The following is a 27,714-nucleotide window of genomic DNA, read 5'->3' on the forward strand; positions in this document are numbered from 1 at the left end:
CACATTAAAAAAGGTATTATCACAATATATTATAATGCAAATATTATGCACAATAAGAATGAGCAACACTTGACTATAATTCAATGTTTATCGATAACACGAGGACATTCAACAGCATTTGCAATCAGCGTGTTTGCTATTGCTGTTTTTTTTTACATTAATTATAATTAGATTTTCATTCCCACAAATCCCAATAGCCCTGGCTACCAATAAGCTTAGCAATAAATATACAATTTATTAAATTAAAATGTATTTTATATTTGAAGCAAAAACTCACATTTTAAATTATAAACAGTAAAATTTGTTGATTGTATAATTAAAAATAAATATAATAATATTTATTTTGAATAATGTAATCTAAGTTTAAATAATAAGTTAAGGAAAATAACAAAGTTAATTTATTTTATATGCATCGATGAATCTTTTTAACTTTAACTACTATTAACTTTATTAACATGTGTTTTTATTTCTAATTTAATCATACAACTATTTCATAATATTTTAGTTTCAAATTAATAATTTATTTAGGTAAAATATAATTTAGTTTAAAATGAAAATATAAATGAAAAATAATTTTAAAAAACCAAATTCTTAAACAAAATGCAAAAAGGACCAAAACTGCAAAAATACCAAAATAAAAGTACAACTATTACTAGAGCGAAACAGCCACACTGTTGGAAACATAATTTGGCGCGTTCTTCTATAGGTGAAGCAATATCGATACCATTTCCCACACTATTAATGGTCAAGTACTTTCTCGGAATGGAGCCTCTTCACCACCGATATTACATTGAATTTATGCAAAACAACTAATATTCGTCCGTTTTGAATTCACAGGCTTTTATAATTGTTTCATGGTTTTATAACACTGCTTTTGTCTATATCATTTGGGACTTGAGTAAAATTTTTTGAATGTTAGCTTCTGAAAGTAAAGCTCAGAACGTAAAGAACTTTTACTGCTAAGAATGACCAAAAAAATATTTTTATAAAATCTACAGATTATTTTTATAAATAGACATAGTAAACGATACTGATGACAACTATCGATGGCATACAAAAAAACACAATCGTCCGGTATCGATGGCGCCAACTATCAAGTTTGCTCCATCTCTAGTCCTTTACCCCTTGCCAGACTGTCAGACGGTCAGCGACTGTCAGTTAGTTGAGTTGAGCAGCCTAACGGATGGCAACGCTGCCGTCGCGCATAAAGTTGCTGCAAAAGCGCAAGCCTACGCCTGGAAAACGCATACAGAGAAAAGCCAAATATTAATTGCAACTGCAGGCGACTGCCAAGCAGTTGAGAATTTGTTTGTTATTTTTAAAGTGTTGTGCTTTGCAGCAGTGCCAAAGTCAGCAACAGTCCAACAACCAACAAAAAAAAAAATAAAACAACAAAAATTTAAAGATGTCCTCCAGCGACGCCAACGCAATTGCAGCGAACCTTCCCGCCCCCTCCCCCTCTGCCAACGCCTGCGGCACCGCCAACGCCACCCACTCTACTGGTGGTGGTGGTGGTGGTGGCCTTGGGAAGCAGCAGCGTCGTCGTTTGGCCGCCTTTGATTTCGATCACACAATTGTGTCGCAAAACACAGACACTGTGGTCAGAGATTTGCTGCCCAACGAACTGATTAGCTCGACGCTGCTCAACGAGCTGATGGAGAACGATTGCTGGACCGAATACATGTCCGAGGTGTTTCGCCTGCTGCACGTGCAACAAGTGGCCGAATCGCGTATACGCGACACCATACGCTGCATACCCGAAGTGCCCGGCTTTGTGCGTCTCATCAAGCATTTGAAGAAGCGTCTCAATTTTGATTTGATCATCATTAGCGATTCGAATAGCGTTTTCATTGAGGAATGGCTGCGGGCGCACAATCTATGCGATTGCTTCGACGGCATCTTCACCAATCCCGCCCATTTCGATGACAACGGACAGCTGCAAGTCCGTCCGCATCATCAGCAAACCGATTGCAAGCTCAGCGCCAGCAATTTGTGCAAAGGACGTGTGCTGGAGCATTTTGTCATTGAACGCGATTTGCGTTTCAATATCCGCTACGATCACGTCTTCTATGTGGGCGATGGCAACAATGATATTTGTCCCGTGTTGCGGCAGCGTGCCTGCGATTTTGCCTGCGCCCGTCAAGGATTCGCCATGGAACGGCATTTGATTAAGAATCGCAATAAATTGAAATTGCGTGCGAATCTCTTGATTTGGCGCAGCGGCTTTGAGCTCCTCGATCAGCTGTGCGCCTTGCCACAGTTGCAAGGACCTTTGCAGTCGCAGGCGGAGCTGGCACGTCGTGCCTCGGCCATAGACGGAGCAGCTGCGCCACAGCAACAACAACAGCAGCAGCAGCAGCAGTAAAGTAATTTTGTCGATTTACACACACACGAAAGTTAGTTATACGAAATGAGAAAAAAGTATGTATATAGTATGTGCATAATACACAAAATGTGATCCTTCTACCTCCCCACCATCCAACCCCTCTCGTCATGCTGCTGTCCATTTGAAGGCGTGGCCGTGTTTCTCGGTGGGGCGGCAAAAGAATCACATTATAATAATAATAATAATTACGCTAATAATACGCAAGTGAAATTGAAAACCTTGATGTGATCAATGTTTGTACTATAAAAGTAAAAAGAAAAAAGAAAACTGCATATATTGTATTCAACCTAGACATATACGAGTAATTTACGCATACATTCATACATAGATTATCCTGCACCCACACACACACACACACACACACACACACACACACTGTAAAGCTGAATAATTCCAATTGTAATGGGAGGGGGGAATTCCCCTTGCTCCCCAATTTTTGTGGTGCGTCGTCAATTTTTTTGTGGTCGCAGCTGTTGCTATGTAGAATCTTTATTAAATGTGTACTTGTGATGTTGTCATTAATTATATATATTATATATCTGTATTGTTTGTATATGTGTATATATACATGTGTATTATGTGTGTCCATAATAAATATGTGTTTTGAACGTTGCAATTGAAAATCACAGCTATATAGCATTTGATTTTTGAACGAATTTAAACTAAGGCCATTTGTCAGACGGTTGACAGGCAACAGATCTAGTGCAAATTGCACGCTTTTCAGATGCATAAACAAACAAGTTTCAAGAGTACACAAAAGTCCAATTAACAAATTTTTTTTGTTTAAATGCGCAGCAAGTAACGTTCGCCACGCTGGCGCCATCTACAGTGCCAGTCAGTCAAATGTGCTACATGCGCCATCTATAGGCGCACTTGCAACTGGCGCCATCTATGAGTAGTTGTGCCCAACGACAGCAAGGGCAAGGTCATTTCTTGTTGTTGTCTCTTTCTTTCTTTTCACAATCGACAAATTTGTTTTTTATTTGATTTAAATGTATACATGTTGTAATCAGTTAATATACATTAATATATTTATATTGTAATTAGGTGTAATTACAGCTAAGGACTTGTAAATGGTATTTGGAAAGAGCAACAGTATTGTTTCGATAGTATTTTAGTGTTTTGTTTGTTTGTTTGTTTTGTATGAATTTGTTATATATGCAAAGCTCTATTCGAATTAACAAAGTTCTTAGAACCTAAGATCATAATATAATTTATTAACTATCGCAGCAGCAGTGCGGACGCAGGGCAGGGCTTGGGGTGGAGGACACTTAATAATTAACCAAACAATGCTTAACTGCTAGTATGTGTTTTGGTTTTTTTGTTTTGTTTAGATAGAGTCTGGGCAGTAATAAGTAGTGTATTTGGGGTTGAGATATACTCTCAACTCTCTTTCTCTCTCTCTCACTTTATCTCTCTCTCTTGTTTGGGATGTTGATGATGATATACATATGTACAGTCTAGGAGCCCAGTGGGGACATGCCAATTTGACGGGGATCAGCGCCTGGCGGCTGTGCGGCGCCCAACTCTAGATTCTTGATGAGCATCTGCAGCCATTGCTTAGTGGATTTGTCATCTTGCAGGCACTGTGTGAATGTGCCATCGCGCAGCTGATCGGGCAGACATTGGCCAAGTGCTTTGCGGGCACTGCATACAATAGAAAGGGACAGCATGATATGCCAGTTTGTGCGAAAGAGATGTAATTACTCACCGTGTGTTGTCAGAGAGTCGAAGATAGCAACGTACAACATGTTTCAAGAGGCGCGCACAAGGATCTTTAGCCAGTTGTATAACCATTTTACCCTAAAGCAAAATATAGCGAAATGAAGTGAGAACAATTACAAAGCGGACGCAACTTACCAGCGTAATGGCCACATGAGAGAAACGCTCATAGGTTTGACAAATGTACGACAATCCCGATTCGTCCAACAAGATCTTTTGAATGATGAACGTGGCGACGGTTTTGCTCAGCTCCGAACCGCTGTCCATAATGGTCAAACACAGTGGCACAATTTCGGTGGTCAGCAGAAACGTAATCACCTCCTGCTCATCCGTTTTCACCAGCGCACCAATCACACCCAAGCTGGTCAAGCGCAGATATTCAAAGGGCCGCGTCTTCGAAATGGTCGAGAGAAATGGATACAAATACAATGGGATTTGCGCCTGCAAGAACGCTGTTCGCGTCTCCGGATGCGAGGCGACGCACTGCAGCAACGCCAACGCATTGCACACTCGATTCGATTGATGCGCCGTCAGTGTCGGTGGCATTATCGATGGATAGATGTTGACAATTTCTTGAAGCAGGGCGCAAGTGGTGCCAAAACTGTTCCACAGCATCGGTGCCAAGTCCGTTTCACGCTTCTTGCTCAGCTCCAGCAAGGCCGTCTCTCTTGTATCCGGATGCGCCAACTCGTTTATCCATTGATAAACCTACCGAGAACAATATATAAATATATGTATACACACTGACAGAAAATCATTCTGTTTACCTTTTCCTGCTCGGTAGGCTGTTGTTGCTGGGGATTCATGCAGGGACTCGGCTGTGCACTCATCTCGTAAGCTTCGTTGTGCCTATAAAACAAATAAGAAAACTTCAGTCGAGTGTAAGATATTCACTCAAAGCAAAAGAGTGCGATATTATAGTTAAATTATACCAAACCCATATAAATTTATTATATAGCAAAAATGTATATTTCGTATAACCATATACTACGACTTTTAAAATATACCATAGAATAGAAAATATGCGAGATTTTCAACCAAAGCAACCCGACAACTACAGTCAGCTTTGGTCATGAATAACTTTTTAAGTTTCTTTTTTATCTGATCACAACCAAATTTAGAAATCATAAAGACTGTGGTTTTTATTGTGTGTGCCAAAAATCGCAGCTAGAGCTTTAAAAGTGCACTTGCTATTCGTTTTGTTTGGTTTTCTTGGGCAGAAGTGGGCGTGGTAAATATGCATGCAACAATATCAATGTTGTACAAAACAATTGTATCTCTATTATGATAGCCTATAGGATTTAGGTGTTCATACGGACAGTAAGACGAATATTTGCTTATCGTCTCTGTTGTTGTCGCCGATTACGAAAATAAATACTTTATAGCGTCGGAGATAGCTACTTTTGCCTGTTACACACATTTCTCATGGGCACAAAGTTATATACCCCTCTACACTGTGGGTAGCGGGTATAAGAAACAAAAGCACAACACACAAATGAAAACAACTACAACGTTACAACTTTTTTGTGAAATGTACCGTAAAAGTTTTTGCGCCTATCTGGAATATTCTTTTTCGTTTGCGTGGCGTGCAAGTGAAAATTGCATGTAAGTTAAACAAAAAACACCGTCTTACAATATATGTATTAATCGCCGGGAAAAATATTCGTATTGCAAATTTGCAATTATCACAATAAAAGAAAAACACTGACAAGCAGCAAAATGCCGACCGAAAACTAAGATGTCGGCCTAGAGCAATGCCAATCAGCTGTTTTGCATGAACTTCGCGCAGTGTGACCACATCATAGTCGTTGTCATATATCAGTCACCTCAATCAAATATATGTTTATTTAAATTACACGAATATACATTTGCATACAGCATTTAATAATTGTATATGCGTTTGATAAACAACTTGAAATTTAGTGCACTTTTAACTTGAATACATATCAAAAGTCATGACAACTGACACTTGCATAAACGCCTTCGGTCACACCGCGCGACATGCAACACTGCCGCTTTGACATTTTGACGTGGACAGTTGTCAAAACAAATTCGTGTTGTAGCAGCCAGCACGATATTGCACGAACAATCATTCGTGTGGAAATTTTCAAAGTAAGTGGACGTGCGTGTGCTTGGATTTTAATTTACTGTGTGTGCTACTCGCCTAAAACAAATAATAGTTTAGTAAATCACTTAAAAGTTCGGCTGATATTTACAAATACAAAATTAATGTGTGTTTACTTTTACTGAACAAATAATAACTGCACGTTAAAAGTTCTTGAAATTTATATAAAGGCTGCAACAAGTGCAATGTTTTTGCATGCGTAGCTGTCGACGCCGCAAAAGAAATCTTAATTTAATTAATTAAAAGAATTTGATAGCAAAAGACAGTTAATTAAGGTTTAAGCTTGGTTTTAAGAGTTGTATTTATCATTTAGCTGTCGGCTTCGTGTCAAGCGAAATTTCACCTATGACGTTGACTTCGTTTCTTTTGGCGACGTGGCAGCGTCGTCGACGTCGTGACGTTGCCGATGCCGTCGTCGTGTTTTGTTTGTGAAAGTGGTGGCAGGTCGATTCTATTTTTTTTTTCGTGTTTAACCTACATATAAGCGTATGAAAGTGGCAGGTCGATCCTATTTTTTTGTTTTTAACCGACATACATACATATGTAACTGTTGAAGTACGAAAACTGAATGTTTATCCTTTTGTATTTGCAGCTCATCAACTCTTGATCACATAAATCAACAAAAGAACTATGGACAAAGTTGTTAAATTCGCTGAACCTGGTCGCCTGTTTGCCAAGGATTCGATTCGTCTGGTCAAACGTTGCACGAAGCCAGACCGCAAGGAGTTCCAAAAGATTGCTATTGCCACGGCGATTGGTTTCTGCATCATGGGCTTCATTGGATTCTTCGTCAAGCTGATACACATTCCCATCAACAACATCATTGTGGGATCGTAAAGCCGAGATCAACAATATATATATCTATATATATGTGGCAGTAGGCGCAGAACTGGAAGAACAATAATTATAATAATAATCATCATTTTAATGCCTAGTATATTTCAAAAATGTTTTCTTTCGCGCCGATGCAACAACAACGACATTATATAGATTATACACATTTTTTTTTGTATAGTTAACCTCCCCCCATTCATTATGTACATTCAACGAATGTCCATTTGTTTTTGTAACAAAATTTTCATGTATTTGTGAAATGTATTGCAATAATGTCGAGAATTCCATTCACACACAACATGAACGTTAGTTATTAAGCTGTCATAATAAAAACCGAGAAAACGATTGAAATTATTGAATGAATGCAATGAGTCCAATTGGTTGAGTTAATGAATATATATTTCAGTTGGGAATTATTACAGTTTTTGTTTTTCAAACGCATTTCGCTCAGTGTAGCGTATTCTGCCGATTAACTGCAGCTTGCGATTTGTATCGATCAATTCTCGATAGCTATGAACATTGTGGAATATCTGGCACACAAACATGACAGAAAAGTTAATTTGTTTATGTACATTTTTAATAATATATATTGCCCATTATTTAAATAGAAAGGCAGTTAACAAATAATAATTTATTTCAAACAGTTTACGTTTTCATTGGATCAACTGCAGCTTGGTATATTTTCGATCGATAGCTATAAATATTTGGTACGTGTAAAAGAGAAATATGAAAGAAAAGTTCATTTATTTATGCAGATATCCATTACTAAATCGCTCAACTAAGAAAATTGGAATACAGGTAAGAAAATAAATGGAAATAAAATATAAAAATTGTCTCTCACTTTGCGGCAAAATTGTTGCTTCTGATACTCTAGTATATTCTTAGCATCACCATGCATATATTTCAAGTGTATTGAAGTGCGGTCACGCTGCGCGTGACGTGGAACGTATTATTTTTGTTGAATATTGTGGCCGTGTCGTTGTTAGTTATTTAGTTGGTTATTAAAATGTTGGACTTTGTGGTGGTCTTCACGAAAGGCGGTGTCGTGCTGTGGAACTCAAATGAGTCCGGGCAGAATTACTCGTCGTGCATTAACAGCCTGATACGTGGCGTCATCTTGGAGGCAAGTAAAACTTCATTTGTTGTTATTGTTATTGTTGTTAATAAATGATGTTTTCTTTTGTTAGGAACGTAATACAGAGTCCAAGTACTTTGAGGAGGATCATCTGGCCGTGCAATTTAAGCTGGACAATGAACTCGATTTGGTTTACGCGGCCGTTTTCCAAAAGGTCATCAAACTCAACTATTTGGACAACTTTCTTTCAGAGATGCAGCTGGCGTTCAAAGAGAAATTCTCCGAGATTGCACTGGGCAACGACTATGACTTTGAGCAGGAATTTCGCAGCGTGCTGAGTGCGGCCGAAGAGGCCTCAGCCAAGCAGGGCAAAGCACCCAAAGCGATGCGCTCCTACAACGAATCCCAAAAGTCCAAGAAAACAGTTGCCTCCATGATAGAGGACCCCAAGAAGTCGTCGTCGTCGGCGACGACAGCGGCGAGCGAGAAGCGCGTCAACATACAGGAAAGTCCGCCATCATCAACAGCAGGCTCACCGCGCAGCAACGAAGACATTATCCAGGAGAATCGCCGCAAGCTGCGCGAGAAACTCACGCCCACCAAGAAGGCGGCGCAAGAGTCGCGTGCGAGCAAAGCACAGCAGTCGACGCAGAGCGAGAAGGCGGGCAAAAAGCCGCGTGTTTGGGATCTGGGCGGTAATTCCAAGGACGCAGTGCTGCTTGATCGCTCCAAGGATGCGCCCGAGGATCAAGTGCAAGTGCCAAGCATCCACAATGAGGTGAGAGCAGCAAGGCAAAACAATTTGCAGCTTACTGAACTAAATTGTATCGTTTTATGTGTAGCTGGTCGGCACGATGCAGGGTCAAATCCCCGATCTGGATGAGCAGAGCGATTCGGCAAGCGATGAGAGCGATGTCGATGACTACGAGGAGCAGCAGCAACAGCGTCGTCAGGCGGCGCCAACGCAACGCAAGCCCAAAAGTTCCTCGGGTCTGCTTTCCTACTTCAAGGGAATTGTGGGTGCCAAGACGATGACACGACAGGAATTGCAGCCGGCGCTGGAAAAGATGCGTGATCATCTTATCTCAAAGAATGTGGCCTCAGAGATTGCGGCGAAACTGTGCGACTCGGTGGCCACCTCGCTGGAGGGCAAACAGTTGGGCACCTTCGATAGCATTGCCAGCCAGGTGCGCGACGCTTTGACGCAATCGTTGGTGCGCATTTTGTCGCCTAAGCGACGCATTGACATCATTCGCGATGCGTTGGAATCGAAGCGCAACGGACGCCCCTATACGATCATCTTTTGTGGTGTCAATGGTGTGGGCAAGTCAACGAATCTGGCCAAGATTTGCTTCTGGCTCATCGAGAACGATTTCAATGTCCTGATCGCCGCCTGCGACACATTCCGCGCCGGTGCCGTGGAACAATTGCGCACGCATACGCGACACTTGAATGCCTTGCACCCGCCTGCGAAGCATCAGAATCGTCAGATGGTCCAGCTGTATGAGAAGGGCTATGGCAAGGATGCCGCTGGCATTGCGATGGAAGCGATTAAGTTTGCCCACGACACCAAGGTCGATGTGGTTCTGGTTGACACAGCGGGACGCATGCAGGACAACGAGCCGCTGATGCGTTCGCTCTCAAAGTTGATCAAGGTCAACAATCCGGATCTGGTGCTGTTTGTCGGCGAGGCTTTGGTGGGCAATGAGGCTGTCGATCAGCTGGTCAAGTTCAATCAATCGCTGGCGGATTATTCATCGCATGAGAATCCCCACATCATCGATGGCATCGTCCTCACCAAATTCGATACGATCGATGATAAAGTTGGCGCCGCCATCTCCATGACTTACATCACCGGGCAGCCAATTGTGTTTGTGGGCACCGGACAAACGTATGCGGACCTCAAGGCCATCAATGTGAATGCCGTCGTCAGTTCGCTAATGAAGTAAGCAGGCGAGATGAAACGGAGAAGGAGACGAAGACAAGACGACACAGGATCAGGAACGAACCTTTATGCTAGTGCTCTAAATTAGTTTTGCGATTAGCGCTTCGATTATTGGATGTGACCGGCTAATAAAATGTACTTTTTACACTCTATTGTTGAATATAATATATATTATGCATATATATATATATCGATTGAAAAAGCTGTAAATTGGGTGAAACAAGCTGACGGAACAGCACACTTCTTTCTAGGCAAGTATATTATATTGTACTTATGTTGAACATAGATATATAACTGATGTTCAGTGAATCACAGCTTATTTCAAGCACCACCAACAGACAACTTTAAATCGTTATACTGGCCAAACTAAGAGAGGTGCTGAATTTCTTAAAACGCAGTATTTCAATTTAATTTCTCATAAAACATATTCATTCACTTATGTTCAATCTTTTTGTTTACTATGCAAAATTATTGATAAAAAGTAAATATAACAAAAAACCAAGTAAGAAAGCTACAGTCGAGTGTGCTCGGCTGTGAGATACCCGCGACACATTTTAAATAAATTTAAAACAGTGCGGTATTCATGTTAAAATATACCAAAATAATATACCATAAGAATACTAAAATATACTGGATGATGTATTTGGTATATTGATACAGCATTGCTACATTCAAATTATACCAAAATAATATACCACAAAATGGTGAAAATATACTGCCACATTCCAAACATGCCAAATTAACATACCTAAAAAATACTAAAATGTACCAAAGACTACATTTGGTATATTGATACACTACTACATTCAAAATGGTATATACACCATAGAGTGCAAAATATACCAGATTGTCAGCTAAAGCAACTAAGATCCCTGTAAGCAGGCGTTTTTTCCCCATACAAAAGCATTTCTTAAATAACTTCTACAAGAATTATTAGTAAATGTACCAAACATCACGAATGTAGCTTAAAAATTTGCGCTTGCTTTTCGATTTTGGTCGATTTGCGGGGGCGAAAGTGGACGTGTCAAAATTGAAGCAAACTTGATTTGACTGTTTACATAAATGCTGTTGAAAAAAAAGTATAGCTCTATCTCTTATAGTCTCTGAGATCTAGGTGTTCATTCAGACCGACGGACAGACAGACAGACTACTATACAATTATTTGTGCTGACTCATGAACGAAATAATTAACACATATGGAAGTTGAACCAAATTCTTATTCAATTTAAAACCACAAATTAATATTTTCGGCATATTTATAACTTTTGAAATATTCAAATTTGTTATCATTACAATCCAATGTCGTATGTTACAATTTCAGCCTTCCAGTTCGTACCATTGTGATAATGAGTTAATAGTTAATGATCGAGACAAGACAAAGAACCCACAAACTGAATACCCAAAGAGTATAAACACTTCGCCTTTATAAAGGATATAATATATATATTTGTTTTTTATTTTGTTATTAGTCGTAGCATTAAGTTTACCAACGGGATGAGGGGGAGAATGGGGGGGGAAGGGAAAGAAAAGTGTAATGCTAATCGGTCCGCTCTATTTGTAGAACTCGTGCTCCTGTTCGTCCTTCTTGATGTTGTTCTTGTAGCCCTTCTCAAAGTCCTTGGCCAGGACAATGTAACGATTCTCACGCACAGCATGCATGCCCGCCTCCTGGCAAATGGCATTGATATCCGCACCCGAAATCTTATCGGGTCGCGCCACAAACTCCTCCAAATCAACATCCTCGCTGAGGTTCATCTTCGATGTGATGGTCGAGAACACAAGACGTTTCTGTCTGCGATCCGGCAGTGGGAATTCAATTTTACGATCCAAGCGACCGGGACGCAGGAGAGCGGGATCCAAAGTGTCGGCACGATTGGTGGCCATGATGACCTTCACATTGGTCGTCTGATCGAAGCCATCCATTTGATTGAGCAGCTCCAGCAAAATGCGCTGCACTTCACGATCGGCGCCAGTTTGAGCATCGAAACGTTTCGTGGCAATGGCATCAATTTCATCGATGAATATGATCGCTGGCGCATTCTCCTTAGCCAGGCGGAACACATCACGCACCATGCGTGGTCCCTCGCCCAAATATTTCTGCACAAACTCGGATCCCACGACGCGTATAAAGGATGCCGTTGTGTGATGTGCCACAGCCTTGGCCAACATCGTTTTACCGCAACCGGGAGGACCATACATCAACACACCGCGCGGAGGATCAATACCAATCTGTTTGTACAGCTCGAAGTGGGTCAGAGGCAGCTCAACAGCCTCGCGTATCTCCTGCTTTTGCATGTCCATGCCACCAATGTCGGCATAACTGACATCGGGCTTCTCATCCGGCTGTAGCATGGAAATGGAGCTATCTGCCTCTGGGGGCAAGACATCGACCAAGGCATTGCTATGCTTGTGCAGTGCCACCGATGCTGATGGCTTCAGCAGCTCACGATCAATGGTGGACAAGATGCGCACATAGTAATTGGAGCCGGTGGTGGAACCAACAATGCCAGTGTTCTGATCGACAGCCTCGAGGAACTGGCCAATCACCAAGGGCACAGACTGTATACGTTTCACCTCCTCTTGTGCATGTAAATACTCCTTTTTCAGATTGCGCTGCTCATCCTTGATGTACTCTTCTTGCACCTCAATGAACTCGAGTGTTTTTTGCAATTTCTACAAGCAGTCAAGTGTTTAATGTTGGGTTCACATTATATTATAGCTAGAGTCGCTTACCTTGTATCGCACATACAAATCATCCATGTCCAGTTCATCCAGCGAGCTGTGCGCATCTTTTGGCTTCAGTTCCAAATCATCCTGCAACAACAAAAAATTCGGCGATTAACGTTTGCTATTTTTGCCGTAAATTGAAAGGTGCATTTTACCCTTTCGGCTGCCAGCAGCATGTCCATGTTGTGTTGTTTTCTTTTTATCACTTTATTTTAATGCAAAGTTGAATATTAATTTGTTTGTATTGCCGCCGTCGCTTGTTCGATGATAATCACAAAAAATATAAATTGTAAGCAGCAAGCAGAAAATCCAAATGACTCGTCAAAAACAAGCTGACCACAGTTCGGTGTGGCCGACGCAATTGCACAAAATGGTAGTACAATCAATGTGTTGGTCACACTGCTGCTATCGATATTTTTGTGTCACTTTCAAGTGTTTGTTTGTTTTTTTGGTTTTGAATAAAATGTTAATTGCTACGCGCATATAATTGGTAATTGTGAAATATAAAATTGATATTGTTTTACTGCTTATGTTCTTGATGAAATATTGGTGTGTTCGCCGGGAGTGAATGGTATCGATACCTGCCAATCAGAGTTTTTTCGTCTTCACCAAAAAACAGCATGCACACACTGTTTCACCTACTGCACCACGACCATTTTTGTGTGGCCGATTTTCGATTCTTTCTCATAAGAAAAACACATTTATTTTGGGGGCCCCATATCTAACTACATAAATATGTGTGTGTGCCATTGTCGTTCGCTGCTGTGTGTGTGTGTGCGTGCGTGCGTGAAGAATTGACAAATAAATAATCTAGTTAAAAATCGTTAACAAAACAAAAACAAAAGCCCCAAATGCCTAGTGACAATTCAAAGTGATGGGTTAGTGTTGTTTCTTTTTCGTTTTCTTGTCAGTTTGTTGTATTGGAAATGCGGCAAGTGAAATGGAAATGGACTCGTGCCAGAGAAAAATCGTTCACCACCTCTAACTCTCTCAGTGTCCTGTCGCCGTCGTCGTCACTGTCGACGCCGCTGCTTCTGGTTGGTGCTGCCTCTGTCTCTGCCTCTGCCGCCGTCGCTGCCGCTGCTCTCTACGCACGCATCGATTTGGGCTAAACGTTAGATACCTCCTAACGCAAGTTGTTAGGGTGGAAAAAATAATAAGTACATCATAATAAATAAAAAAAAAACGAAAGAAGAAAACGAGAAGAAATGCTGTGCATTTTTTTCATTCAATTTAACCATATGCAACAACAAATTCACATGCAAGTGCAATATTATCAAACGAACTAAAAACGTAACTAAATCAAAAACCAAACCCAACATAAATAATACGCCAGCACTGTGGCGCTAAACAACGACGAACAGCAAAACAAAAAAAAAACAGAAATATATATAAAAAAGGGCCCAACGGAAAATAAAAAAACGCAACGAAAAAGGTTTTTTTTTTTAATATAAATGTACTATATATAATAAAAGGCGGCAGCTCAGCGCACACAGGCGGCAAACAAAAAGCGGGGTATACGCCATAAACAACAACAAAAAGCGAAGAGCATCAAGAAAAAAAAACATAATAGTGTGTACAAAAAAAAAAATGTTTATTGTATAATTTTCATTACAACTCACACACAGACTCATACACACTTGTGTCGTCGCGTGTGTGTGTGTGTGTTGGTGGTATCACAGCGTGCATGTGTGTGTGTGTGTATAGTTTTTTGTTTATATGCTGCTGGCTGTTGTTTTGTAGTTTTTGCGATTTGTTGCTTTCTCGCACTATTCGTCAACAACAAATTGTGCAAAGCTGGAGCCATTTTTATTTTGTATTTTTGTTTGCCTCGTCTCGCGATTGTTTTGTGTGTGTCTTTATTGATTTTAAGCTGCTGCAGCAGTTGTGGACACACTGACAGCTTACACAGACGCACACACACACGCATAGAGTAATGTAGACAAACCACACACACATAAGCATGCACTCGCACACACACACACACACATTGCAATTTGTAAATTTTTGGCATTTGTTTATTGTATTTTTCGCAGTTTAACATAACAAGGGAGAGCGAGCGAGAGAGCGTCGAGTGCGAGTGCGAGTGGGAGTGGGAGCGAGTGAGTTAGAAGATATACGATAAGACGAAGCAGGAGTGGCAACACTGGCAAAGGCGCACACATGAAGACGATGTCGCGCTTTGGCCTGCGCCGTGGCTTTAAATTCTCCGAGGAGCAGCAGCAGCAACAGCAACAACAACAACAACAACAGCAGCTCAATGGCAACTGCAGCAGTAGCAGCAACAACAACAACAACAGCAGCAGTAGTAACAGCAACAACAACAACAACAGTGTTCCAATTGGAATTACACACAAGTTGGCAACACCGCCGCGCAAAAAACGCAATCACAGCTTGGCCAGAGAACCGCAGCAGCAGCAGCAACCACAGCAGCAACAACAGTTGCCAACGGAACCGCTCGATGTGGAGTTGGAACTCGATCGACAGCAGCAACAGCAAGCGCCTCCGACGCTCATTTGCAGCGTGCCGCTCGAGCGTTTGCCGCGCTTGCTTGAGAAATTGCAACAGTTGCAACAACAACAGCAGCAGCAGCAACAACAGCAGCAGCAGCAACAACAATTGGAGACGACGCCATTGATAAAAGTCTTGTGTTTGTACTGTGATAAGAAGTTCGCATCGAGCAAGCTGCAAGCGAAGCATGTGGATAAATTTCATACGGAGCGCAAAGAGCGACGTTGCAGCAATCGCAACAGCAACAGCGCTGGCAGCCACAATTCGATTGGCAGCGCTGGCCAGCCAAGTGGCAGCGCCAATTTTCCCGGTTGCCAGCACTGCAGCAAATCGAGTGGAGCAACAACAACAGCAACGCCAGCAATCGTCTGTTTGCCATCGCCACAATTGGAGCAATTGTTTCAGCATTTGATACGCAATCATGGCGACAAGTATTTCGGTTGTCAGCAATGTCAGCTGCGCTTCGGGGATGTCCACCAGCTGCACACGCATTTGCGACAGCAACATCAGCAGCAGCAGCAACAGCAACACCAGCAGCAACAACAACAACAGCCAGCAATGATTGGTGGCGAGGAGCCAGTGTTGTTTCGTTTGGGCTTGACGCAGAATCGTTTGCCGGGCCAGCGACAACGCAATCGCAAGCAACAGGAGGAGATTGCTGCTGCAGTGCCCAAGCAACAACAGCAGCAACCAAGAAGCAGCAGTCGCGCTGCACAGCGGCAACAGGCAGCAGCAGCAGCCGCTGCAGTAGCCGCAGCGGCGGCAGCAACAGCAGCATCAGCAGCAGCCAGCAATGCAACGACAGCAGCAACAGGCACAACAACAACAGCAACAGGCACAAATGCGCTGTCATCGCAGCCAGATGAGCAACTCTTTCGGATGCCCGGCCATAGTCATGTGTTTGACGACAACTTCTATCAGGATGTGGTGCTCAATGTGCGTCACAATCTCCAGCATTATCTCGACGGTCGATTGCGCAGCGGCCCCGCGCCCCCGCAACCGTTGAGCACAACAGCAACCGCAACAGCAACAACGACGCCTGCTCCACAGCTGACAACAATAGCTGCGTATCCAACGCTGTTGACAGCCGAACAGTTTGGTGAACTGGGCCACGGGCTGGACACGTTGCCGTTGCCGTTGGTGAAGGCGGCGCGACGGCCGCACACGAAGCACAGCTGGAAATGGAAATGGGATTATGTGAAGAAGTTCACGATCATCAACGAGGGCGGGCGGCTGGTGAAGAAGCTGAAGCAACCGTTTATGGGACTGCGAGATTTGTCCCGATTGGATATGTGGACGCAGCTGACGATGCGGCAGAAACATGACTTGGAGTTGGCACAGCAACAGCAGCAGCAACAGTTGCAGCAACTGCATCAGTTGCTCGATCGTCGATTGTTGCCGCAAATCACGCGCGAACAAAACGAACAAGCGATCATCAAGTGTGAACTGGAGTTGCCTTTGTCGTCGTTGCCATCAACAACAGCTGTCAATGTGAATGCAACTGGGGCAGAGCAAAGTTTTCTGGCGCTGCTGCAGCTGCAACCACAGCAACAGCAGCAACAACAGTTGCATTTGCAACCAGCAATGCAGCAAACGTCGCGACTCGTTTTAAGCGGCGAATGGGCGCGTCCACGTTTATATTTGTGCATCTGTTGCGGCGCAAAGTTTGAGCAGCGCAAAGCTCTTGAGGAGCACAAAACGTTTCGACATTCGCACATTTATGCCACGCATTACGAGCTGGTTGGTCGCGAGTTGCTCGCCGGCAATTTGTTGCGTCATTTGTTTTTGCCCAAACGTGCGTTGAGTCGCTACGCTGCGGAGCAACATCAACAGCAACAGCAGCAGCAGCAACAGTTGCTGACAACGAAACAGGAGCGACCACTGTTGGAAGTGGAAGAAGCAAACTCGAGTTCATCGAACAGCAACAGTAGCAACAGCAACAGTAATAGCAACAGCAACAGCCATGCAACTTCTGTGGAGGACAATGACAATGACAACAGCAGCAGCGATGTGAAGCAGGCGAGTTGCAGCTCAGCGTCGCCAGCCAGCAGCTACAGCAATTGCCACAGCAACAGTAATTGCAACAGCAACAGTAGCAGCAGCCATAGCAACAGTAACAGTAACAGCAACAGCAACAGTAGCAGCAGCAACAACAGTAGCAACAACGGCAGCAGCAATTGCACGAAATGCGGACGCAAATGCAGCGGATTAATGGATCTCTATCGTCACATGCTCGATTGCTCCGGTGATTATGTTTGGTCGCTGGCAAAGAAGCGCAAATATCGCTACTATTGTGGCTCGAAGAAGCGTCGCAATGCTTGCAATTTTGCTCAGTTGTTGCGCAAACAGCAGCAGCAACACAATAGCAAAAAGTTGCAAGCTAAGCAACAGCAGCAACAGTTGCAGCCGGGCAACAACAGCAACAGCAACAACAACGATGCTGGCTCCGAGGAGAGCTCGCATTCGAATTTGAATTCGAATTGCCAGAAAACCAAAACGCCGCCACGTCAACGTCCCAGCGATGGTGAGTCCAAGCAACCAGCAACCACAACAACTGCAACAACTTATTTTTACTCTTTTCTCTTTCAGCTGAATCCATACGCAAAATGCTGGAGAATTTGCCGGCGAAGCGTGTGTGCAAGAAAATCTTTCCCACGGACAACAAGAAACGTTCGAAGGGCGCCAAGGCTGGCAAGGTGAAGCCTGGCAGCAACATGAAGAAGAAGAACAAGCAACTGACGCGTGGCGCTAAAAAACTCTACAATCATCATCATCATCATCATCATCACCACCATCATCATCATCATCAGCATGCGCTGCGCAACACACGAGCGCGAGCGCGTCTCGTGCGTGCCAAGCCAACAGCAACAGTCACCTCAACAGCCACTGCTGTTGCTGGCAGCGAGCAACAGTTGCAGCCACAGTTGCGTAATCGCCGCAAGCAGCCAATGCAAGCGAAGCTGACAACAACAACATCAACAACCAACACTGCCCCAGCACCAGCAGTCGAAACAACAACAGCAACCACAGCCATAACAACAACAACAGCAACACCAGCGGTAGCAGCAACAACAACGATGACGACAGCAACAATTGCTGCTCAGCAACAGTTGATGCCAACGCCGCCAACAACGCCAGCGCCAGCAACAGTCACAGCCACAACAACAACAACAGCAGTAACAGCAACAGCAGCAGTTACAGCCACACCTTTAGTCACCGCAGCAACAGTTGGCAGCAAACAGCAGCAGCAGCAGCAACAGTTGCCGCAACTGAAACGCAGCAAACGGATTAGCGATTGCATTGCAATGCTAACGGGCAAGCTGGAGGAGAAACTCAAGACTGAACAGCAGCCACCCGACAAGGAGCAACAGCAACCACAGCAGCAGCAGCCACAACAGCAACCACAGCAGCAGCAGCAGCCAGAATTGTTAGAGCAACAGTTGCCGCCAAAGACGCCAAAGCGCAAAGCTGTCTCCAGGCGCATCATCAAATCGAACAGCGAGTCAACAGCAGCAACAACACCAGCAGCAGCAACCACAACAACCGCAGCAACCACAACAACCGCAGCAACCACAACAGCCACAGTAACATCGCCAACAGCAACCACAACCAAAGCGACAACAGTTGTTGCCACCACAGCAGCAACCACTGTTACAACAGCAACAGCTACAGCTGCAACGGCGACAACAGTTGTCCAAGCTGCTGCCACGTCGCCCGCAGCAACACTTGCCGCAGCAGCAACACTGCTGGCAGCAACAGCAGCCAACAACCCGGCAGTATTGCTGGCAGCAACAACAGTTGCTGTTGAACCAACGCTGAAATTGCCGCTGCCGCTGCCAACACAACGTGCCACGCCCACTAAGGCGGCAGCCAAGCAAATGGCAGCACCGCAAATCAAGCAATTTGCACTTGAGCAGCAACAGTTGCAACAGTTACAACAACAGCAGCAACCACCGCAGTCAAAACAATTGCCGCGGCAACAGGCACAGCAGCAACAGCTGCCGCCGCCGCTAACGCAGTCACAGCAATCTCAGCAACCGCAGCAACATCAGCAATCACAGCAACCAATGAAGCAGCAACCACACCAATCGCTGCAACATCAACAGTTGCTCGCTGTGCCGCTAACGTTGCCCCTGCCCCCGCCGCCAACAGTGGCTGCTGTCAGCGCCACAGCAGCAGCAGCAGCCGGTACTCCAGCAACAGCAGCAGCAGCGGCGGCAGCAGCCACATTGCTGCTGCCAAAGTTGCCGCTGTATTTGCCGATGCCAGTTGCTGCTGGCTACGTCTTGGAGCCGTTGAATCTCAGTCATGTGAAGCCGCCGCTGCTTGTGGCCGCCGAGGCACATCAGCAACACCAGCAGCAACAACAACAGCAACAGCATCCCCAGCAGCAGCAGCAACATGCACAGCAGCAGCCACGCACTTCAGCAATGCCCGCGCGTCGTCAAACGATTTGCGGCTTTGAGGCGCGAAATTTGCTGCAATTGGATGAAATGCAACCGTTGGATTTGTCCAAGAAGTCGCAGCAATGCAAATCGCCAGTGCCAGCAGCAGCAGCGGCAACAGTTGCTGCTGCTATTCCATTGAACAGCTGCCAGGAGTTGCCGCCACTCGGTTTGCCGCTGCCGTTGCCAGCGCATTATTATTCGAATCTGGAGTTGCTCAAAATACCGCAAGTGCGTAATCCCGTGTTGCCATTGCCCGTAGCAATGCCTGCTGTGCAGCAGCAACCACAGCCAGCAACAACTGTTGCTGTTGCTGCTGCTGCTGTTGCTGCACCGGTGAAGACGCCGTCGAAGAAACGCACTTCGGATGTGAACAGCAAGAAGGAGAAACCAAGTGCAACGCGAATGGACGAGGTGATCAACAATCACATCGATGATGCCATCAATTCGGTCATACTTGCTGTCCAGGAGGAGGAGGAGGAACTTGAGCAACAGTTGCTCAAGCAACAGCAGCAATTACTGGCTGCTGCTGTTGTTGCTGCACCCGCCAAGCATTTGACGCCAAAGAAGCGCAACATGCGCTCAAAGACAATTGACTGCCGCTCAGCGTTGCTGCTGCCAACGGAGCCAACAGCAACCACAACAGCAACAACAACAACACTGCCGCTGCCAGCAACCATAAATCCAATACCATTGCCATTGCTGCTGCCGGAGCAAAATGGGATTGCAACGGTTGCTGAGACGCCAGCAACTTTGCCGCAGTTTGAGACTGAACCGCAGCAGCAGCAACCACCTCAAGAGGTGCCAGCAACAGTTGCTCCAATGCCAGTTTCGGTAATTTCTGTGGCACCACCAACATCAGCAACAACAGCAGCAGTTGCAACAACAACCACAACCTCAATATCGACAACAACCTCGACAACGCTGTTGCGTCGCAGCGCCACGCCGAGCAGCTCATTGCTGGAGGAGCACAGCAGCAACATGCACAACAACAACAACACCTCGTCTGGTTTTCACAGTCTGGCGCCCGCCAGCGCCAAGGAAGAAGACGAGGAGCAACCGCAGCCGCTGCTGGAAGTGGAGGACGACGACGTCGATGAAGATGAGGACGATGACGATGAGGAGGAAGAGGAAGCACGGCTGGCTAAGGAGGAGGCGGAGAAACTTGAGCAGCAACGCCAGCAACAACAATTGCTGCTGGAAAGGGAGCGGGAAAATGAAAAGGAAAGGGAGCAACAGCGCAGGGCACAAGAGGAACGGGAGCAACAGGAGCGGCAGGAACAGGAAAGAAAGCGACAGGAAAAAAGGGAGCAACAGGAAAAGAGGGAGCGCATTGCCAAGGAAAAGGAGGAACAGGAATTGGAGGCGAGGAAGAAAGAGCAACTCCTGAGGGAGAAGCAGGAACAGCAGCAAAGGGAAAAGGAAGAGAAGCTGCAACAGCAGCGCGAGGAAAAGAAGGAGAAGCAACGCCTGAAGCAAGAGGAGAAGAAGCAACGGAAATTGGAAGAACAGCAACAGAAGCAGCAGCAGGAGCAGCTCAAAAAGCTGGAACAGGAGAAGCAAAAGGCGGAAGCAGAAGAACAAAAGCGGCAAAAGGAGAAACTGGAAAAGCAGCAGCAATTGCTTGAGGAGCAGAAACTTCCTCAAGCGGAGATTGAAGCGGAGGAACTGCAACAACCGCTCAAAGAAGATCCCAACAACAAGAAGAAGCAGCGACGACGACGCAAAAATGAATTGGCTGCAATTGTGGCGGATCAGTTGCTGGAGAGCTTTAAGATCGACAATGCGCGACGCGATAATCTCAAGAAGCTCGAGAATCTGGCGTACGAGAAGAGCGAGGATCTGTTGCTCACGGGAATGTTGCTCATGTCGAGCACGAAACGCAATGCAACCCTCCAACAGCAGCAGCAACAGGCGACGGCAACGCCAGCAACTGTTGCTGCCGAAGCAAAGCGCAGCAAACTGGAGCCGACAGCAAACGAGACGACGCCGACAGCAAACGAGACGACGCCGACAGCAACTCGCGGCAGACCAAAGCGACGTCAGAGTTGTTATTATCGTCGAGGCAAAGCGCCGGCGGAGACGAACATTAGCGCACTTAAATCCTCGCTGGAATCCTTCTCCATTGGCATCGAGAAGCAGTTGCTGGCAAAGGAGGCGGCAACAGCAGCGGCAGCAGCCAAGACCCAAACGAGTAGCATTCTACGTCCCAGCATTTTGTGCACAGCAGCCAAGGAGCAGCAACAGCAGCGCGAGCAACAACAACAGCAGCAACAACAACAGCAACAGCAACAGTTGCCCGCAGCAGCTGCAACAGTGGCTGCTCCCACTTACAGTCGCGATCCGAGGCTCAACAAAAACATACACAAAGAGTCAGCAACTGGACAACAACAGAAACATCAGCAGCAACCATCGGCAGAACAGCAGCAGCAACAAGAGACAACACAACAGCAACAACATCTGGAGGAGGAGGACAACTATCTCACCGAGATCGCAAAGAATGTAAACGAGAAAATCATGTCGGCTACTAACAACGAGGACTTTGAGTTCGCCAACGATGAGTTCGATCAGGAGAAGGATAACGACGATAAATTTTATCGTCCCCCCACCTCAATGAGCGTCCGCAGTGCACCGAACCTGAACGATGAGCACTCGAACTTTGGTTCGGATGACGAGGACGATGATGGCGAGAACACAAACACTGAACTGATGGACATGGATCTCGATGATGAGATGAGTGTTTACACCAGTTACTCTCAGGACTTGGGACGTTCGGGCTTAGGCAGGCGACGACGACGTCGCAGGCGTAGCGTGTTGTTCACGCGACGTCCCAAGAAGCGAACCTCTAGGACCGCCCAGCAGCTGGGGGAGGATGGGGCGAAGTTTGCCTGCCAGCTGTGCGGCAAGAGTTTCTACAGTGCCACCTCGCTGTCCAAGCACAACATGACGTTGGCTCACGTCTCGAAATTATCGGAACTGGAGTATTTGCAATCGAAGAGCAATGCGCCACCGAGTCCCAAAAGTCCGCGAGCCTCTTCAGAGCCACGGGAGGACGTCACGAGGGAGTTGCCCCGCGAAGCAATCGCCGCAAAGGAGCCGCTTAAGTTTAATGTGGAGCCGCCGACGCCGCCGCAGCAGCAGCAGCAACAGTTGCGCGCCTCTGTACTCATGCCGCCTGTCCCTGCCGTCGCCTCCACCGCCTCTGCCTCCGTTTTAACGCCAAATCCCGCCCCCGCTCAAGTTGCTGCTGCTAATGCCAGCCATCATGTCATCACCGAGGCGAGTCTGCGACTCCACGACAACCAACAGCAGCAGCAGCAGCAACAGCAAACGAGTCCCGCCCACAGCGCTGCCCGCCTCAATCTCAATCCCGACGAGCGGCTCTTCTACGAGTGCTGCAATATCCTCAAGAGTGCCGAGACGCCACGCCTAACAACCACAACCCTAACGGCTGCAGCGACGCCAACGCCTTCGGTGATTGTTAGCGCCGCTCGCAAAACATTGGAACCAACTCCGACAGCACCTCGCGTAGTTCAGGAGTTACCCGCAACGCCGGCGTCACCCTCACCACCTCCGGCAACAGCGTGCACACCTGCAGCTTCTCCCATAGCTGCTGCCTCCGCCCTAGTTCCAGTGCCTGCTCCTCCAGCGCCGACTGTCTGCCATCAGCCCGTCATTCAGCAGCTGTTTCGCAATCCGCCCGCAGCCACACCCACAACGGCAGCTACGTAAGTATCCTAGAGAGAGAGAGAGATAGTGAAAGAAAGATACAGTATTCGGGAATTTTTAGGAGGGGAAGATATTAGAAAGTCGGGAAAAAATAGTCAGGAATTTGTAGAAGTTATAAGTTAAAATTTCTGACCGTGAATATCTAAGGATGTTCGGCGATAATGAAAAACAGAAAATATATGAAAATTCATCTCGGTGGAGCTATCAGAAACTGCAGAGCTCGGAGATATTGAATGGAGGAAAAAAATAGTCAGGAATTTTGGAATATCAGAAAGTCCGGAGTCAGGAGATTTTGAAAGAAAGAAAAAACATTCAGGAATATTTAAGAAAATTCCTTTCGGGGTGCTGATATCAGAAAGTCCGGAAATAATGACACAATGCATGAATAGCCAGAAATTTGTAGGATTAATATATGACTAAAACAATCCCTTTCGGTGGAGATATCAGAAAGTCCGGAGTCAAGAGAAATCACCTGCACAAATTAGGTTGAGCTGAAAGTCGAACTTTTCTAACCTAACCTAACCTTTGATCGATTAGGTTAGGTCTTTAATAACTTAACGAATTTTAATCGGTGCGAGGTTACGCTAGGTTAGAAAAGTTGCACTTTTAGCTCTCCCTAATTTGTTCAGGTGATTCCTCAGTCTACAATCTCCTATCAAGTACCGGTCAATACTCGGAATATATAAATAACTTAAAGTATTTTAATCGGTCTGAGTTTAGGCTAGGTTAGGAAAGTCGTTAGTCAGTTGGCTTGATATGAGGAGTTGCAGACTCAATAAACTAAACTGATATTAATTTGGACTTCAATCGGCTTCCACAGGAATCATCATCATCAGCAGCAGCAACAGTTGCAAGCCCAGCATCCTCATCATCATCACCAGCAACAACAACAGCAGCAGCAGCAACATCATACGCAGCACCATCATCATCAACAGCAGCAGCAGCATCCTCCACAAGATGGTCAACAGCATCTCAATCATCAACAGCATCCGCCGTCGCATCAGCATCAGCATCGCTTGTCGCCCAGTTACTCGGCAATGTCACAGTTCTCGGTGTCCGCGGTAACGAACATGACGACGTCACGCTTCAAAACGAAGGCAGCCATGAAGGGTTACGAAACGAACCTCGATGTTGTCGATGTCCTGGCCAAATCCTCAACGCGTGCAGTGTGCAAACTCACCGAGTTGGCGGACATTGCGTTAGGGAGCGAAAAGCCACCGGGTGTCGATTACCTGACAACGCCAAACAGCAATGTCGAGCAGCCAGCGACGAGCATTAATGCAACCGAGCAGCAGCAGCAGCAGCAACAACCGCGGACGCATATTGGGGCCGCTGTGACGCCGGCGGCGGCTGTGCAAGCCACAGAACAGAGCTCCACATCCTCGAAGACGATCATGCATGCCTCATCGATCATTAAAGCGACCGCAGCGACGGCGGCAGCGAGCAGCGCCAATTTGCCGCCCGTCTCGGGTCGCATCATAATACCGGAACGTCCGTTCAAGAACATTGGGCTAGAGGAGAAGGCGAGCATAACGTTCCAGAAGCCCAAGACGACGGTGAATCTGCTGACCGAGGACAACAACAGCGTGTCGACGGCCAGCTACTCGGATCGCGATGACTATGACTTTGGTACGCTTAGCTGCGAGGATGAACAGGAGGTGGAAGCCGAGTCGGAGCGTGAAAGGGAACGGGAACGTGAACGCGAAAGGGAACGGGAAATGGAAAGACAAAGGGAGCAAAGAGAGCACAATATGGCAACGGGTCTGAAGCCGGGAACGGTAACGGGAACGGGACCAGGAACCGGAGCGACAGCAGTGATTGTCGGTTGCTCGGCAATAACGACGTCCGCCTCGAGCAGCTCGAGTTCGGCGAGCTCCTCGTCCCAGCAGAGCAGCAACAGCAGCAGCAATTCGAGTCGCGCCACAGCCAAAACCTTCGAGAATAAGTCCTTGATCATGGGACGCATCTTCAAGCACGTCAGCAAGCCAACGTCGTCGGCGCATCCGCATGTACTGCCCGCTGTGCAGCCGGTGAAGACGGCACCCAAGGACAAAGCGCAGCTGGATCAATTATTCGATGAGTTGCGTGGCGCAGCCAAGCCACATTCCGAGCCAGTTGCTCTGTCGGTGGCTGCCACGGTAGCAGTGCCCACCGTGGAGCGTTGGATGGACCTGGAACCTTTGGCAGTTCCGGCAGCATCAACGCCGCCAACCGCTGCAATGCCAGCGACCGTAGCTGTTGTCACAACAGCCACTGCTAAGGGAAGTAAAGCCAAGAGCGGTAACCGAAGAGCAGCAGCAGCAGCAGCAGCTGCAGTTACGGCAACAGCTAATCCTCCCAAGAGTTCGGCGCGTAAAACTGCAGCAGCAGCGGCAGCAGCAGCAACTGCTGCGGCAGCGCCTCGGAAAGATCTGTCGAAGCTGCAGACGGAGCTGGGCATGAGTCCCGAGGAGCTCAAGCAGCTGATCGATGAGGGACAACGCAAATCGAAGCGACGTTGCGCCACGAATCGTCCCAAGAAACTGGTCGAAACATGGAGTTCCGATGAATACGAAGAGTTCCTCTCCACCAAGGACATTATAGCGCTCATCGAACAGAAGGAGCAGCAGGAGCAGCGTCGCAAACGCAAGACCAGCGAGGCAATTGTCCAAACATTAGAAACCGGCGTCAGTTCCGCTTCGAATCGTCGTGCGGATCGGGAGAAGTCGACGCAAACGATGCCACCGGTGCCGGCAAAAAGTCGCAAGAGTCGGAAGCAGCAAAAGGAAGAGGAACCACCTCCAACTCCACCATCACCACCGCCACCTCCTCCGCCTCCTGCGACGGTGGCAACGCCTGGCAAGCGTTCGAGACAACGTGTTGCGGTGGTGGATGCAGTTGTGCCCCCCACCACGCCCCTAAAGTCAACCGCGAAGGCGTCGCGTGGCAAGCCATCGGCAAAGAAACTGCCAGCGACTACAACGAGTGGCAGAAAACGCGGTAAGACTGCGGCTGCTCCACCACCTACTCCTCCTCCACCCCCTCCTCCTCCGCCTGCGCCAGTTGCAGCACCAACTGCAGCCGAATCTCGTGCGGATCGAGCGAATCAACGCACGCGCAGCAGTCGTCAGCAACGGCAGCAGACGAAGGAGCAACTGCTAGACTCGGAGGTGAATCACTACCAGGAGACAGCGCCGCCTAAGCCGAAGCCCCGCTCAACTGTTGCCACAACTCCGGCCGTTCCCCTGGTTGCTGCTGCTACAGCAGCAGTTCCTGCGGCCAACAACAACAACAATAGCAGCAGCAGCAACAAGAACCTCAACCTGAAGACGAAGCGCAAGTCGCAAACGAATCGTCAGTCGCCGGCGCGCCGGAAGCGTCCGGCGAGCGAGAAGCAGCTGTATTACTGGAGCAGCTCCAGCGACGATGAATTTGGACGCATCGTAGACCCCGATGGGGATGGAAATAATGACGAGCATGCAGCGGAGCAACAAGCGGGTGACGATGATGATGACGACGATGAGCTACAACAGCAACATCCACAGCACCAACATCAGCAGCAGCAACAATCGTCCCGTGTTGATCCAGTGCTGCAAATGTTGCCGACGGCAACAACAACCTCCCAAGCAGCAACCATGCCAGCAACTGGAACGACAGCAACAGCAACATCAGCTCCCAAGCACTTTGAGGAGAGCGAGCAATATCAGAAGCACGGCTGGATCGTTGGTGACTCGCACAAGAAGCTGGTGAAGCTGCTGGCCATTGCCAAGGGCAACAAGAATAACAAGGTCGACAACAATTGCGGCGGCGTGAAGCAACGTCGCACGCCGAAACGCAAATGCTAGGAGCGTTTGAACTGCAGTCGAAAGGCGCCATTGTTCATTGGGGCAACAGTAGCGATAGCGATAGCGCAGGCAGCTATCGATTTCTCCAGCCATCATGAACAACAATCGGCAGATGACTACAACAACAACAGCAACAACAAAAAGAACAGAAGAAAGGCTTATAATGCATACGAGTATATTAAAGCAGAAACACGAAATATTTTTCTTTCTTTAACAACAACATCTAAGCGTTACATTATTTAGGTTTTTTTTTATTAAATGTATTTATAATTAATAAACAAACAAAAAATAAAAAAAACAATGCGAAAACAAATAAATACTTGAGCACAATTTAACTATCGATCTATCGAATTCTTGGCTGGTTCGAAACTAATGCTAACTCGGCACAATC

The 27,714-nt window shown here is 46.4% G+C and overlaps 6 protein-coding genes across 9 annotated transcripts; 4 read left to right on the plus strand and 2 right to left on the minus strand.

Annotated features, from left to right (window-relative positions):
• The first annotated feature begins 1,130 nt into the window (after window positions 1-1,130).
• Window positions 1,131-2,988, plus strand: LOC132795558 (pyridoxal phosphate phosphatase PHOSPHO2). The gene has a single exon (XM_060806353.1). The coding sequence runs from the start codon at window positions 1,406-1,408 to the stop codon at window positions 2,363-2,365; it is 960 nt and encodes a 319-aa protein (XP_060662336.1). The 5' UTR covers window positions 1,131-1,405; the 3' UTR covers window positions 2,366-2,988.
• Window positions 2,989-3,398: 410 nt separating this feature from the next.
• Window positions 3,399-5,873, minus strand: LOC132795561 (CCR4-NOT transcription complex subunit 9). Of its 2 annotated transcripts, none has more exons than XM_060806355.1 (5): window positions 5,646-5,873; window positions 4,876-4,957; window positions 4,247-4,816; window positions 4,098-4,189; window positions 3,399-4,033 (listed from the first exon to the last, which is right to left on the minus strand). In XM_060806355.1, exons 2-5 carry the CDS (start codon window positions 4,936-4,938, stop codon window positions 3,847-3,849), a joined length of 912 nt encoding a protein of 303 aa, XP_060662338.1. In that variant the 5' UTR covers window positions 4,939-4,957; window positions 5,646-5,873; the 3' UTR covers window positions 3,399-3,846. The 2 variants fall into 2 exon arrangements, with proteins under 2 accessions (XP_060662338.1, XP_060662339.1); XM_060806356.1 differs by having other exon boundaries at window positions 5,742-5,872.
• A 245-nt stretch (window positions 5,874-6,118) lies between these two features.
• On the plus strand, window positions 6,119-7,418 carry LOC132795583 (protein transport protein Sec61 gamma-2 subunit). The gene is made up of 2 exons (XM_060806378.1): window positions 6,119-6,220; window positions 6,826-7,418. Exon 2 carries the CDS (start codon window positions 6,864-6,866, stop codon window positions 7,068-7,070), a length of 207 nt encoding a protein of 68 aa, XP_060662361.1. The 5' UTR covers window positions 6,119-6,220; window positions 6,826-6,863; the 3' UTR covers window positions 7,071-7,418.
• Window positions 7,419-7,988: 570 nt separating this feature from the next.
• On the plus strand, window positions 7,989-10,252 carry LOC132795529 (signal recognition particle receptor subunit alpha homolog). Its single transcript, XM_060806296.1, has 3 exons — window positions 7,989-8,190; window positions 8,255-8,920; window positions 8,985-10,252. The coding sequence occupies exons 1-3, from the start codon at window positions 8,074-8,076 to the stop codon at window positions 10,089-10,091; spliced, it is 1,890 nt and encodes a 629-aa protein (XP_060662279.1). The 5' UTR covers window positions 7,989-8,073; the 3' UTR covers window positions 10,092-10,252.
• Window positions 10,253-11,509: 1,257 nt separating this feature from the next.
• On the minus strand, window positions 11,510-13,149 carry LOC132795548 (26S proteasome regulatory subunit 6B). The gene is made up of 3 exons (XM_060806341.1): window positions 12,970-13,149; window positions 12,821-12,901; window positions 11,510-12,760 (listed from the first exon to the last, which is right to left on the minus strand). The coding sequence occupies exons 1-3, from the start codon at window positions 12,994-12,996 to the stop codon at window positions 11,639-11,641; spliced, it is 1,230 nt and encodes a 409-aa protein (XP_060662324.1). The 5' UTR covers window positions 12,997-13,149; the 3' UTR covers window positions 11,510-11,638.
• Window positions 13,150-13,431: 282 nt separating this feature from the next.
• LOC132795509 (uncharacterized) lies at window positions 13,432-27,545 on the plus strand. Of its 3 annotated transcripts, none has more exons than XM_060806250.1 (4): window positions 13,432-14,386; window positions 14,851-17,849; window positions 17,915-23,498; window positions 24,320-27,545. In XM_060806250.1, exons 2-4 carry the CDS (start codon window positions 14,978-14,980, stop codon window positions 27,321-27,323), a joined length of 11,460 nt encoding a protein of 3,819 aa, XP_060662233.1. In that variant the 5' UTR covers window positions 13,432-14,386; window positions 14,851-14,977; the 3' UTR covers window positions 27,324-27,545. The 3 variants fall into 3 exon arrangements, with proteins under 3 accessions (XP_060662233.1, XP_060662234.1, XP_060662235.1); XM_060806251.1 differs by having other exon boundaries at window positions 13,432-14,249; XM_060806252.1 differs by having other exon boundaries at window positions 13,432-13,692.
• The last annotated feature ends 169 nt before the right edge of the window (window positions 27,546-27,714 follow it).

This window comes from Drosophila nasuta, chromosome X (assembly GCF_023558535.2).
Source record: "Drosophila nasuta strain 15112-1781.00 chromosome X, ASM2355853v1, whole genome shotgun sequence".
Taxonomy (NCBI): Eukaryota; Metazoa; Arthropoda; class Insecta; order Diptera; family Drosophilidae; genus Drosophila; species Drosophila nasuta.